We start from the raw sequence: 13,936 nt of genomic DNA on the forward strand, positions 1-13,936 counted from the left end.
TGGACTTTTTGTATAAATGCTTAGAATCTTTTTTAAAAAAAACTTATCCATCTAATATTCTCTTTGCAGGATGAGTTTGAATAGCGGAAGTCCAGTGTAGTGTAACAATAGCCTATTTGAGTGCTGGAGAGCTTTCATTTTTCGACATTTTAAATTTTGCTGAACCATATTAAAATATTTATAGCTATATGCCAAATAAAGATACAGTATTTTAATCCTGCTATAGTCTGAGTGTTATCCTGCCATAGTTATTATTAATAAATTGTCGGTGTTAAAAGCATCAAAGGTATCTGTGTTCACTTGGCCAGAATTGCATTTCATCCGGTGCAGTTTAGAGATTGTTTATCAGTACAGTAAAGCATCACATAGGCATTGGTCCATAGGGGCTATGCATCATCTACCACATGTGAATTGGGGAAGCAGCTGCATGTTCTGCTGAAATCCACTCCTAAAGACTGAAATGCAAAACATAAGTCTGTGGCTGATACATGCAGAGTAGGCACTTCGATTACTAACAACTCTAATTGCAATAGGTTAATAGTGGATTCAGGGAACCATTGTCTCTATTTGAGGTCCAACAGTAGTGTTAGGATTGCTCTTGACATCATTTGAATGTTTTTCCCTCCCTTGCATATGAGAAGCCCCTTCCCATTCCATGCTGGCCAGACTGACAACTATTTTAGGGTGCTTCCTAATGGGTGTTTATTGTAGAATGGACACGCCTCAAACGTCCACATCTTTTACAGCGCATATTGTTGCCATCAAATGCCAGTCTGTATCCCCCCCCATTTAATTTAATTTAATTTACCATCGCAGGAAGTAGCCTTAGTTAACCCCAAGAAACCGGAGCAAACCCACCCTTTCCCTATCCCTAGGCCCGCCCTTTGTCCTCCACGCGCTCTTCCCTTTTCCTAGCCAGCGGCATAGTGGGCGGAGGAGAAAAGGGCGTGGCCCCCGCCGGACTGGGCGTGGCGGCCTAGAGTGATAGGCAGGCGCAAACAATGAGTTGCAGTCCAGCTGTGCAGAAGAGGGTCGCGCAGACGTCGGGTTCGCGAGCGGCGGCGCGCGGCCGAACGCGGAGCAGCCGTGAGTAAAGGGCCTTCCTCCGCGCGAAAAGTCTCCACAGCTTCCCAACCCCCCTTCGCCTCTTCTGCCGCTCGCGGAGTTCTGCCTTGCTTTCTCTCCTGTGCTCCCCTCGTGTAACGCCCCACAGCCCTCCCTTTCGAAAACCCTTGCCTTAAAAAAGGAAAACGACAACAAATTCTGGACGGAGTTGTCTCTCCCGCACCGAAAAAGAGCCCCACTGTTTGACGGGCAAGGCTGCTGAGACTGCAGCCCTTGGACCTTGTCTCCTCAGATGGAAGCCTTCTTCCCAGGTCAATATAGGCTTCACGCTGCAACCTCCAGTTCCCCACAAGTGGCCAGGCAGGTTTCCCCACAACCAGGTGTCAAACCAGCAGTCCCTCCTCTCATGGAGGAGACGGCTATGCTATAGATGGCTACTGGCCACAATGGCTAGACTGCTTCCAGGGCCAGAGGCAGCCGTGCTTCTGAAGACCAGTGGCTGGAAACCACAGGAGGGGCGAGGGCTCCCGTTCGTGCTCAAATCCTGCTCGCACCTTCCCCACAAGCACCTGGTTGGCCACCGTGGGGACGGGGTGCTGGACTGATCCAGCAAGGCTCTTCTTACGTTCCCTCCTTGTTTGCTGCCCAACAACCGACAATGGAGAGGTACGCTGCCCCCGAACCTGGAGGTTCTATTAAGTAATATTGGCTAATACTGCCATGGAGCCACCCAGAGTAGTTGGGGCAACCCAGTCCCGATGGGCAGGGTACAAATAATAAAATCATCAGCATTATTATCCCCTGAGGTGGTGTTTATGTGGTTCCTAGGTGATTTTAATTCACCTGGGTTCAGCTTGGCCCCCCCCCTGCATTTGTGTACGCAAACACACAGTCTAGAACTGGAAGCCTCAATGGCACCCCTATGGACACTTCATGGGGCAAAAAACCCAGCTAGTTCCACCCCCCCCCCCCAGTAGCTACGGCACTGTACACAGACTGGTTTAGCTTCACTGAGCTAATGGCCTCGCATGTCTCCAGTTCATGCCACAGTAGCCATTTCTCAATATTGGCCCCGACTTGGTGGAACAGCCTATCACGGGAGACCAGGGCCCTGCGGGATTTGGCATCTTTCCGCAGGGCCTGCAAGACGGAGCTGTTCCACCTGGCCTTTGGGTTGGTTTCTGTTTAATATTTATGCTTCATCTTTTATTGGTGGGTTATTTTGAAATTGAGACCTGCAGTTTTAATTGAATTTTAAATTTGTATTTTAATCTGTTATTTTAAATTGATCGTTTTTATGTTTTTTGTTGTGATTTTAATTGATGTTAGCCGCCCTGAGCCCGGTTCTCTGGCTGGGAAGGGCGGGGTATAAATAAAATTATTATTATTATTATTATTATTATTATTGATAAACTTGCTTTTGGGCTTTCCATAAAAGTCATCCAAGGCCAGCAGCCATTGCCACATCATGCAATGGTCAATTCCCAGTACAGTATTAGTTATGAATACTCCGAATAGCTACTTCCCTTTGTCCTTCCTGGATCTTCTGTGATGTAATTTCATTCTGTCTGCTACTCACCCCACAACACTAGTATTGAGAGGAAGAGGAGGATCCTCTTTATCCACATTCTCCTGACTATACATAATTTTATAATGTCACGGCACCCCTAAAATAATTCAAAAGTGTTTTAGCTAGGTTAAAAACTTATTTTTTGTGTCCTATGGACACTATATACTAAATTCCATATTTGAGTTGCTTCACCTTTTTCTCTCATGCACACTCTTAAAATAATGAGTGTGAATTACAATGAATTGCGGTAAAGAAACAACAACAACCTTCACACACTCATGCACCATTCCCTCTTCCACTCACATATTGTATACCAGTGATATGTTTTCATGGGTCTTATTTATATACAGCCATGCTGATTTTTCAGGCATGGTTTGTAGCCATACAACAGTGTTGACCTCTTCCTCACACATAACTGTATAGCTGTGTATAGCAGTGATGTAAACAATTTACATTTACTATATCCTGCCTTTCTTCAAGAAGCTCAAGGCGGTATGCACAGTTTAGTTTATTTAAATACTTATCTGTTGCCTTTCTTGACCAAGTTAATTTCCCTCTTCGCATTTCATTCACTCTGCATTTGTTCTTCACAACGGCACAGTGAGGTCTGAGAGATAGTGACGGCCCCAAAGTTACCCGGTGAGTTTCATGACTGAAGTTTTGGTTGCTGTTTTCATTCCAATTGCACAACAATATGCTCTGCTCTGCTTATTCTTTCTTTTGTCCTCTGCCATCTCTTCCTTTCCTATTTGAACTCAGTGCATTTCCACCTAAGGTTTCCTTGTAAATGCCAATGCATTAAGTATTTGTATGTTTCAAACACTTGTTGCCACATTCGTAAGTTTGGCTGGCATTACTGGGACTTGTGTTAGTGTTTTACTATCCTCTCCTCCCCAGCGCCACAAGATCCTACATATGATTACTCAAAGTAAGCTCCACTTAGTCCAATGAGGCTTATTCCCAGGTAAGGTGGTGTTTGGATGACCATCTATCAAAGATTCTTTAGCTGTGATTCCCACATTGCAGGGGGTTGAACTAGATGGGCCCCTTCCAACTTTACAGTTCTACAATTCAAAATGAGGGAAGTCTTCATCTGTTACAGCCTTCTCTAACTGTGCAAATCATTTGAAATGTCTGTAAAATTTGGAACCAATTCATATATTTTTGAGGTGCAGTAAAGTTCATGTGATGTCTTGACCGCTTCCTTTTCACTTCTGAAAATAAGGGGCAGTTTGTGTGAAAAATAAACTGTTCCTAAGAGCACGAGTGTTGTTACGTCAATTAAAAAACAGTTATTTCATTCAGGACTACTGCAGCTTTTCAGCTGCAGGGAATTTTGCACAAATGGCTCCCTGTGTGAAAATAAAAAATATGAGGCCATCACACAAGGGTGTTGCAACTTCAAAATAGTTATCTGAATTGTTCCTATGTTTGACTTGATTTTAAATTAAGGAGAATACAAGGCATCCTGGGAACTGTAGTTTGTTATGGATGCTGGAAAGGGAGTAACTACAGTTCCCAGGATTAGGGGGAAAGCAATGTACTTTAAACGTGCATTGAATACACTTTTAATGTATGGTGTGCATCTGCTCACAGCTTGCTTTGTTTGCATTTAAAAGATATAGTTTTAACTCAAAAATGTGGGCACAACCTACTGATGACTAACCACTTTCCATTATAATGGGGAATTTGGTACCTACGGTATATAATTCTCCCATTGAAATGGCTCTCCATTTAAAACCACCTGGCAGCTGGTGAAGTGAAGTACACTCTTCCTGAGACCTTAGTCTAGTGAATCAGAGTTGACAATACTAGGCCAGATAGACAAATATAGTCTTCCTTGGAATAAGGTTACAGTATGTGTCCTGTGATTTTTTTTAAAGATAGAATTTAATTTAAATTAGTAATTTGTGGGCGGGGGGGGGTATGTTTTTAAATGAAAGTTGGAATTGGCTTAGTGAAATTGTTTTTGGAGGCACTGCTTTACAGCGGTCACAATCTTATTTCCAGGGTCAAATTATTGTATTGGGTGATTGTCTTTCAGCAGTGCTGTGGGACGCAGCAAGCTACCATATTGAACCCAATGTTAATTAACATCTATATGAAGCTGTTGGGAGTGGTGGTGGACTGGTTGAGGGCCAACAAACTTGACTCTGAATCCTGGCAAGACGGAGGGACTGTGTGTTGGTGATCCTGAAGTCCAGATAACTGGTTAGTTGCCTGCTTTGGATGGAGTCATAATTGCCCTGCAAGAGCAGGTTTGTAGTCTGGGGTGCTCCTGTGTCCATCTTTGCTTTTAGAGACCCAGAGAACCTCAATAGTAAAAATAGTGTCTTTTACCAGCTTCAACTGGTAAGGCAACTGCCCACTGTTGCCTATGTGCTGCTAAACTCCAGGATTACTGCAATGTGCTCTGTGTGGGGCTCCCCCTGATATTGGTTCGGAAATGGCAGCTACTGCAAACTATGGAAGTTCAGCTGCTCGCTGGTCACTGCCTTAGTACGCCATTGCTGAAAGAATTCCTCTGCCAGTTAGCAAGTGGGCGAAGTTTAGGTTTTGGTGTATAAAGTCCTATACAGCTTGGGATCAGGATACAGGAAATATTGTTGAAATCTGCCAGGTGCATTTTGCAACTGGCTATCGGCCACTTGCAACCAAGTGAAGATGCTCAGGCGCCAGGATGATGCCTGACATCTCCACCATCTGGGGATCCTTGGATCTTGTCTGTTTTCACACACTAACAACACAACCTGTAGAATGCTATCTTTGATATTTTGTCTGCACGATCAGAACGAATTTCAGGAACCAAATATCATATTGAAAAATAGAACTTTTGAGCTGTCTGGCCCCCAAACAGCATCTACACATTCCTTTTTTGCCACTTGTAACCCTGGTTTAAGGAGCCATTTGGTGCTTGGCTTATATATCAGCCTTTCTAACACTGCTCTCCCATTAACATACCCAACTGACCATTGTGAGCTACAGATGAGGGCCTCGTGCTGATATCATTTATGTGTTTCCCATCCTGAGCAAGTGCATATAAATTGAAATAATGGTAGTAGTAGTAGTAGTAGTACTAGACGTAAGGAATTTCCAGCCTTCCTTTAGCAAGTTGTTTAGTGTGTGTTAGAATGACATCTGGAAAGCCCAAATGATTGTTGAGGGTGGGGCAGACTTTCACTAGAATTCCCACACAGAAATATTCTAGTGCAGCAGCTTGAATTTTCATTCCTGCACACAAGGGTTACTCCACAAAACAGATGGTTGGCACTGCGAGCTTTGGCAGCGCTGATCAGACATTTGGGCGGGGGTGTATTTGGAATTGGTCTTCCGCCCGAAACAGATGATTAGAGCAGGGAGTGCCAACCATCTACAGCAAAATGGATTCTCCGTTCCACAAGAGGTCTGTGTGCACAGACTTTAGCTGAGATGCCGAATGCCCTGCCCCACTTTAGCACAGTCTAATGCACGCCCTGTTCTAGAAAAAACTTATCCATCTGCTGGTCTGAATGTGTTCTGAATGAAGGTGATGGTGTTTACTCATATATATTTTTAAACGGTTTTTAAAATGTTTTCAAAATGATTAAATTTCAAAACTTGGCTTTAGGCAGTAGATCTTACATGCTACAGTTCAGAGAAGAACATTTGCTTCACACTTCATTGAAATTCAGAGATGTTAGGTGTTTTGATTTATGACAGTTAAATAACTATTATGCTGTTAATATTTGGCAAACAGCATGGTTTTAATAAATCTCATCTCTTGTCACAACCCTACTTCAGACAGGAACCTTCCCCCCCCCTTCATCTATTTGTTGTCAATGTGCTGCAGCTATTCAGTTCATTTCACAAACGTTACTTGCCTACCAAAATAGAGATAAAAATTAATAGCTTGCCCATTGCTACATGCATGGATTTTTTTGGGTGGTGGAATCTGTAATTTCCAGATTTAGAAAACACTGGTTGTAAATAGCTAGTTGTTCTGAGGATTACAAAACTTTTCTTAAAAGAAGAAGAACCCCTTAAAAGGGAAGGGGCAGGAAATACTTTGACTTTAATAATAATAATAATAATAATAATAATAATAATAATAATAATAATAATAATAATAATAATAAAGTACTTTGATGTAACCTCAAAGGCATATATAGAAAAATCACGGCCAGAGTTTGAGAGAAAGGCTTTCATTTTATGTTGCTATTTAGGAATTCTAGCTGACCAGTGCTGGAACAAAAAATTTTTTTGCCTGAACTCTGACTGTGGGAGTGTCTATATATCTCAGTGACAGCACATGTTTGCATGCAAAATATCTCAAGTTCTGTTCTCAGTATCTTCAGGTGGCGCTGGGAAGGACTCCAGTCTGGATCCATGGAGAACCACTGCCAGTCAGCAATATATAATATTGAGCCAGGTGAACTGATGGTCTGATTTGTTGTAAGACAGCTTTCTACGTACAAGAAAACTATGTAGGGCTTTGTGAGTGATCATCTGTATCTCTTCTCTCCCCCCGCTCCCCTTTAATTTGAGACACTTTGCTGGAAGATGGATCAGAGCTTGTTTTTACTCTCAGGGTTCAACCCAAGAATATGTGAATTTGCTAGGTGATTCCTGAGCATTGCTAATTGAGTAATCATTGGAATATCCATTAAGTAGACTGTATACTAGAACAGTTTTTGGCTTATATTCTGAAGGCAATTGCAGCTTTTGTGTCAGATTCGTACAGCGAATTAATTGGACTTCACAGTTTAGTCGATTCAGAAATCTTTTTATTCAAAAATGTATTCTCAATTAACTGGGCAGCTGACACCTTTTCTTTATTTTATGTTTTAAAAGATGCTTACAAACACTTGAGTCTTTTTTTTTCTTCCTTTCTGATAAGATGAAGTGGCTTTTCTAAGACTGTGCCTGCTTGGTTTCATCTAAAAATGATTCCCCCCCCTCTCTGTTCAGAACCAGGATTTCATGCATGAACTCATGTCATTGATTAGTCAGTTAAAATTCATGTGATTAATTGGATAAGATTTATCTTTTATCAGCTCTTCTCATTACAGTTTACTGCATGCCTTCCCCAATGACTAAGTGCAAGAAAAACGAAAGATCAAGATCACTTTGCGGAGCACAGGCAATAAGCTGATTCTGATCTCAGGGCCAAATTATATGTGATGGCAGGAGCCTCAGAAGCCTATTGGGGTTGTCTTAGTACATTCCAAGAGACATTGGCCCCTGAAGTGCCTGTGCTGAACTGAATCTGGCAGAATCATCTTCATAGCTTTCTAGGATAGGTGAAGAACAAAACCAATACTGGCAAACGAAAACAAAGACTCCTGGGAATTGTAGTATACCATAACAGACCAGCACCTGCTGTTATAGTTCAGAGAAGACTCGAGAATCAAATGGGTCTGTGATGTGATTCTGCTATTGCTGATCTAATATTTAAAAACATGTCTGCTGCCTATAGATAGACCGTCAGCGAAATAACTAATTCTGGACAATACTACTTCAGACTGAAGCATGGAGCTACGGAGCTTACGTGCAAATCAATGACTTTTAGTTATTACTGTTTGCCTGGGGGCAATTTCTAGTAGCCAGTGGAAGCCAGCAACATATTGATGGCAAACCTGTAATCTGTACAGCTAAACTGTACCTTTGTTGTAATCTCCTCCTTATCCTTTTGATAAGTATCTACAGGGGAACTCCCAAGCACTTTGTATCAGATTCAGGTAGGTAGCCGTGTTGGTCTTACGCAGTTGAAATATGTATAAAAATTAAAAAATTGTCCAGTAGCATCTTAGAGACCAACTAAGTTTGTTCTTGGTATAAGCTTTCGTGTGCATGCACACTTCTTCAGATACCAGAGTCATATCAGAATCAACCTTGATGTCTTCCTAGTATAAGAAAGAACAAGGGATAATTGGATGACATTTTTACTTCACTTCTGGCACTCTGGGGAACTCTTTTAGCTGAAAACTATCTCTTAATATTTTTGCTTAGAATTGAATCTGGACCACTAGTCTGTCAAGGAGGTCTGCCACTTGAATCTGACACTTTTTGTGTTGCAAAGACACATGTCGTGTCATCAGTTGTTTGCCACATTAGTTAAAACTAATTAGTTCCAGTTTTAAGGATTATATGTTACCTGTTCTAATACATGCTGCCTTGTGGCTTGCTTGGTTCAGTATTTAGTCATATGTTCCAGTCAAATTGTGGTTGTATAAAAATGGTAGATTCACCAATTAAACTCAAAGTTGTGCACATAAATTATAACTGGCAGTTACGTTAATGTAAGTTCTTTACATATTGGGTAAAACAAATTTCTAACTACAGAACTGTATTTGCAAATGCTTTACAGATGTTGGTGGTTTGGGGCTCTGTTCTTTCCACTGAATGTTCCAAAATCTTTCCCACATAGAATTGTAGAGTTGGAAGGGACCACAAGAGTCATCTAGTTCAACCCCCTGCAATGCTGGAATCTTTTGCCCGACATGGGGCTCGAACCCACAACCCTGAGATTAGGAGTCATGGCTTGCTTGATATGCACTCTGTCCTTGGTGCAATCATTCTCCTTGCTGCATTTAAGGACTGAAACTTGCATGGAAGTTTGTACTTGGTAGTGGCACCCAAGCATACACACCCTATCAGATATAAAGAGTGCTTGTGTATGAAATGGACACTTCGTCTTTAAAATAAGTTTAAGCAGAGGCTCCTTTCCCAGTCATCAAGAACATGTATTTTGAAATGAAAAGTAAGGATTTACATGTGCACATATTGTGTTTTGTGACCATTTGTAGTTTGCTGTTTATTCGAAGGTCCCAGTGTGGAACATACATAAATATTTAAAACCTTAAATTAACAATATAAAGCCTTGCAAAATACAACATCAGTACAATTTGCAATATTATTTGTTTATTGGTTAAATTTGTATCCCACCCTTGCTCCCAACAGAGCCCAAGGCAACATCTGTAGTGTAAACTTTGATACTGGCAATGATGGTAGGAAACATCAGCTAGGGAAGCAACTTTTTTCCTTTCTCATATATTGCAGTATACCTGCACTGTTGCAATCTAAATTTCCCCAGGAAACCACCTATCCATGCCTGCAGCCATCTCAATTAATGTATTGATTTTGCCCTTTCAGGTATTTAAGGAAGCGAAAACAAAACCAGGATGTTTGCGAAAGCAACGAAGAATTTTGTGAGAGAAATTGACTGTGGGGGAGACTTGATCCCCGTATCTCGGCTCAATAACTTGGACAAATTACAGTTCCTTAACTTAGTGACAAAGAAGAAGAAAACCTGGTGCTGGCAGAAACCCAAGTACCATCTCTTATCAGTCACATTGAATGATGTGTTTGCTAAAGATGAACCCATAAAACCAGGTAAAATTAGTTACACGTTGCCACAGGAGATAAGAAAGTATAAAGTCCAAGCCGTTAATAAAAAAAAAGTACCGTATTTCAAATCAGACTGCAGAAGATTTGCCCACTTTAATTTTTGACAACTTTTAAATATTCAGTTTCATAAAGGCAGATGTTGCTGTGTTAATGTATTTTAACATGTCCTTTTAAAGTGTATATAAGATACTAATAATTTTTCCAATGCAAACACAAATGGAATTTTATTGCGCTGATGTTCTTACGTGGCTATCAGGCTTTTCTGTATTTCAGATACACACCCTCAAGTTGGTAACTTTCAGAGGAGAAAGTCTGTTTCAGAAGAAAAACTCACAGCATTTATATATGTATTTGCTTATTGATAAAAATATGTATATACCACTAACTTTATAAAAAACATGCACAGCAAATATAAAACCCACAAGAAACACACAAAAAATGGGAAAGCAAAAAAATTACAAGGAAATGGCCCATCACATAATATTCATTCAACTGAAAAGTCCTGTTGACACACACACAAATAATACTAATAATAAGTATAATACTGATGGCACTTCACTCTCAATGTTTCCATATACAGTGGTGCCCCGCTAGACGAAAATAATTCGTTCTGCGAAAATTTTCATCTAGCGGGTTTTTCGTCTAGCGAAGCGGCAATGACAGCCGCGCTTTCGCTAGACGAAAAAAAAAGACGAAAAATTTTCGTCTTGTGGGGCAGCCTTCCGCTAGACGAATGCCTTCGTCTAGCGAGTTTTTCGTCTTGCGAGGCATTCGTCTAGCGGGGCACCACTGTATTAAATAACATTGGGGATAGCAGAGTCTTGTGACACCTCGCAGACATATAAGATTTATTGTGGTGCAAGTTTCTGTGAGCTATAGTCCACTTCATCATCAGGTGTAGTCAGAATGAAGCAACTTTAGCAGAACATAGAATCGTAGAATTATAGCATTCTATGATTTCTGCTTGTGTTTCCAATCTAATGTTTTGATGGCTAAGCTACTTCTATGTTTTTGCTTGTTTTCCAAGTGGTTGTGGAGTCTGATTTTGTGAAGTACGAGGGGAAGTTTGACGACTATGTCAAAGGAAACATTGAAACTTCATTTGGGACGATTAATCTAGGAGCCGGTGGAAGAGGTGTTGTGGAAAGCCGGTCGTCGTTTGGAAATCTGAAAAAGCAAGAAGCTGACTTGCAGAAGCTTATGAAGGATGTCGAGGGAAGGTAGGTATTCAGCTTCAAAGCTGGTATCCTTGTGAAGTTATTATTATTATTTGGAATGCACTTAATATTAAGGCAATGTAGTTGAAGGTGCAATGTTTCCACAGTACTTTTCAAAATTGATTTTTTTAAAAATATAATAAGTATGCATTTGTTATGAAACAATCTGCATACATAAAATCGGAATTAACTGACTTTGCAATACATTTTGCCATTTTGCTCTGATGGAAGCTCCTCAAGGTAAGCTATCTAATGACAAAGTTTCAAGCTAATTTTGCCAATGGACTAAACCGGGGGTCAGCAACCTGCGGCTCCGGAGCCGCATGCGGCTCTTTTACACGGCTGCCGCGGCTCCGGGGCTCCGGGGCGGATACGCCTGCCCACTTCTCCAGCTGGCAGCGACCGCCCTCCAGCTGGCCGGCGGCCCGCCCTCTGGAGGCTGAGGGCGCTGCTCAGGGGCGTACCCAGGATCACCTGGCCTTGAACAGCGGGGCAGCGGGGCTCGGAGGTGGTGGCGCAGCTCAGCCGGGGGCTCTGGCGGGGAGCGCGCCTGAGGCGCGCACGCTCCTTCGGGAAGAGATGGAGCTGGGTGAGCGGGAGGGGGAACTTTGAAGACCCCGCCTCTGCCTCCGAAGCAGGCGCCCATGGGAGAGGCTGCCCCCCGAGCCTGCCTGGCGGGACCAACCCTGCCCAGCTCCGGGAGTCTTCCTAGCATGGGAGGCGGCCTTGGGGCAGACAGGGGAGCTCCGGGGTCGGCGGGTATGTGGGACCCCGCGGCATCCAGAGGCAGCTGGGAGGCGGGACGGGATGGGGGCAGGAAGGGGGCCTTCAGACGCGTCCCTGCACGGGCACTGGAGGCCAGGACTCCTCGGCTGGGTCGTGGGACCGCGGGGGAGGGCTGGCCGCGGTTCCTCTCGGAAGGCTGCTGGCTGCTGCGTCGAGGCGACGACGAGGTAGGCAGCTGCGGGCTGGGCCAGGGGCGGCGGGTGGCGGGCGAGGGGGGAAGCCCTCTTTTTAAAAATGGTCGAGGAAGCGGCGCCTGTTTCCCTGCCACTGCCTCCTTTGCTCCTGGTTCCGCTCGCAGCCTCAGACCGCGCTCTCGCGGGCGCGCGTCTCTCTCTGCTCCGGAGCAAGGCCGGGACGTTTTGCAGTTTTTCCTCTGTCCTGATTGTGTGTTAGGGGAGCCTTGACAAAGCACCTGTTGGCATGGAAGAGAGGAGTCCTAACTTGGATCTGTGTTCATGTGCAAAATCTATCGCCATTGTCATTAAGGGGGCAGGGAACTCCCCTAAAAAGGTTTGAACACTACGAACTACTACAGCCACCTGTATGCAAGTCAGCACAAACATCACAGGCTTCTCTGGTGCAATTCTGTGCTTTATTTAGCAAGAGAGGAGGTTGGAAGAGGTGAACATAGCCTCTGGTCTGGAATATTAAGGGTAAAAGACACTAAGATTATTGTAAAAGCCAGCAGTCTTCAATAAGACATGGGACAAACATTTAACACAAGTGTGCAGTTGAGGACTCATTTTTTTTAAAACAACAACAACAACAAATCAAATATTTGTATGCTGTTGCAACCCACCTTGGATCAGGCTGTGACCTGGTAGTGGTCCCCAGGGTGGATAAAAATGAATGATTTTTTTTAATGGATTTTTTAAAATTTAAATCGTATTTTTTTAATTTAAATCATATTTTTTTAAATTTAAATTGGATTTTTTAAATTTAAATTGTATTTTTTTAAATTTAAATTGGATTTTTTAAAATAAAATGCAGTGTTATATTTGTTTTAAATGTTGCAATGGTTTTGCGGCTCCCAGTTTTTTCCCCCCCTTCGGAAACGGGTCCAAGTGGCTCTTTTGGTCTTAAAGGTTGCAGACCCCTGGACTAAACAATGAAATTGCTTCTCTCATTATTTTTTTTTTTGAAATGTTCATAACTTCTAAGGGGTAATTATTATTATTTCAGGACACTTTTAACATGTGATATTCTGTTGTGCTGTTGTTGGGTTTCTGTACATCAGAGATTTCCACAATGCTTGTTGTGACATGTTAGAGTGTCGGCTGCAGTGTGTAGGTGCGTTGCACGAATGCTCTCCGCACTCCTTCCGGGGCTGGAAAGGGGTTAGTTCAACCTCCAGTTTGCTAGTAAAACTGACTGTCACGAAATGATGCATGTCTAAAAAGTGTGACACCAACATGGAAAGTTTGGAAAGCTCTGCTGTATATTATGTTGGAAGCTGCCCAGAGTGGCTGGGGCAACCCAGTCTAATGGGCGGGATACAAAAAATATATTTTTATTAGCTGAGTTAGTGTGTTATGGCAAAGGGAACAAAGGGTCTTCTAGCACCCAAAACCTTAAAATCCCAAAAATGTTATGCCATAAGAATTATGGCAGCATGATCGTTGGTGCCTTTACTGGTCTTTCGATCATTGCAATGAGCTAAGTAACCACCAAACTGGGTGTGGCTTTTAAATGGTTTTTAATTGAGGAAGATACAGAACAAGGTACTGCCACAACCTGGAAAGCTGTTGAGCCAAACTGAAGCTTTATAGTACGGACCGTGCTTTGTAAGCATGCCTGAAATTAATCCACTGGAAAGCTGTATTTCGAATTGGATTAATAGACGAACTAACATGGGGCTCTGCTTGGTGGAATGTGACAGAGGATTAGATTAGTGTGTGCTGCTCTAGTTAGC

General features: G+C 42.6%; 1 protein-coding gene across 3 annotated transcripts in view; it reads left to right on the top strand.

The window, feature by feature from the left end:
- Positions 1 to 961: 961 nt before the first annotated feature.
- GSDME (gasdermin E) overlaps positions 962 to 13,936 on the top strand; it is a 46,240-nt gene continuing 33,265 nt past the window's right edge. The window contains exons 1-4 of one of the 3 annotated variants that reach the window (XM_033165410.1): positions 974 to 1,086; positions 3,237 to 3,274; positions 9,767 to 10,006; positions 11,049 to 11,241. In XM_033165410.1, coding sequence (XP_033021301.1) covers positions 9,796 to 10,006; positions 11,049 to 11,241 — 404 coding nt within the window. In that variant the 5' untranslated portion in view covers positions 974 to 1,086; positions 3,237 to 3,274; positions 9,767 to 9,795. Of the gene's footprint in view, positions 1,087 to 3,236; positions 3,275 to 9,766; positions 10,007 to 11,048; positions 11,242 to 13,936 lie in introns of all 3 variants that reach the window. The other 2 variants (XM_033165409.1, XM_033165411.1) reach the window with 2 other exon arrangements.

Source organism: Lacerta agilis, chromosome 12 (assembly GCF_009819535.1).
Source record: "Lacerta agilis isolate rLacAgi1 chromosome 12, rLacAgi1.pri, whole genome shotgun sequence".
Classification (NCBI taxonomy): domain Eukaryota; kingdom Metazoa; phylum Chordata; class Lepidosauria; order Squamata; family Lacertidae; genus Lacerta; species Lacerta agilis.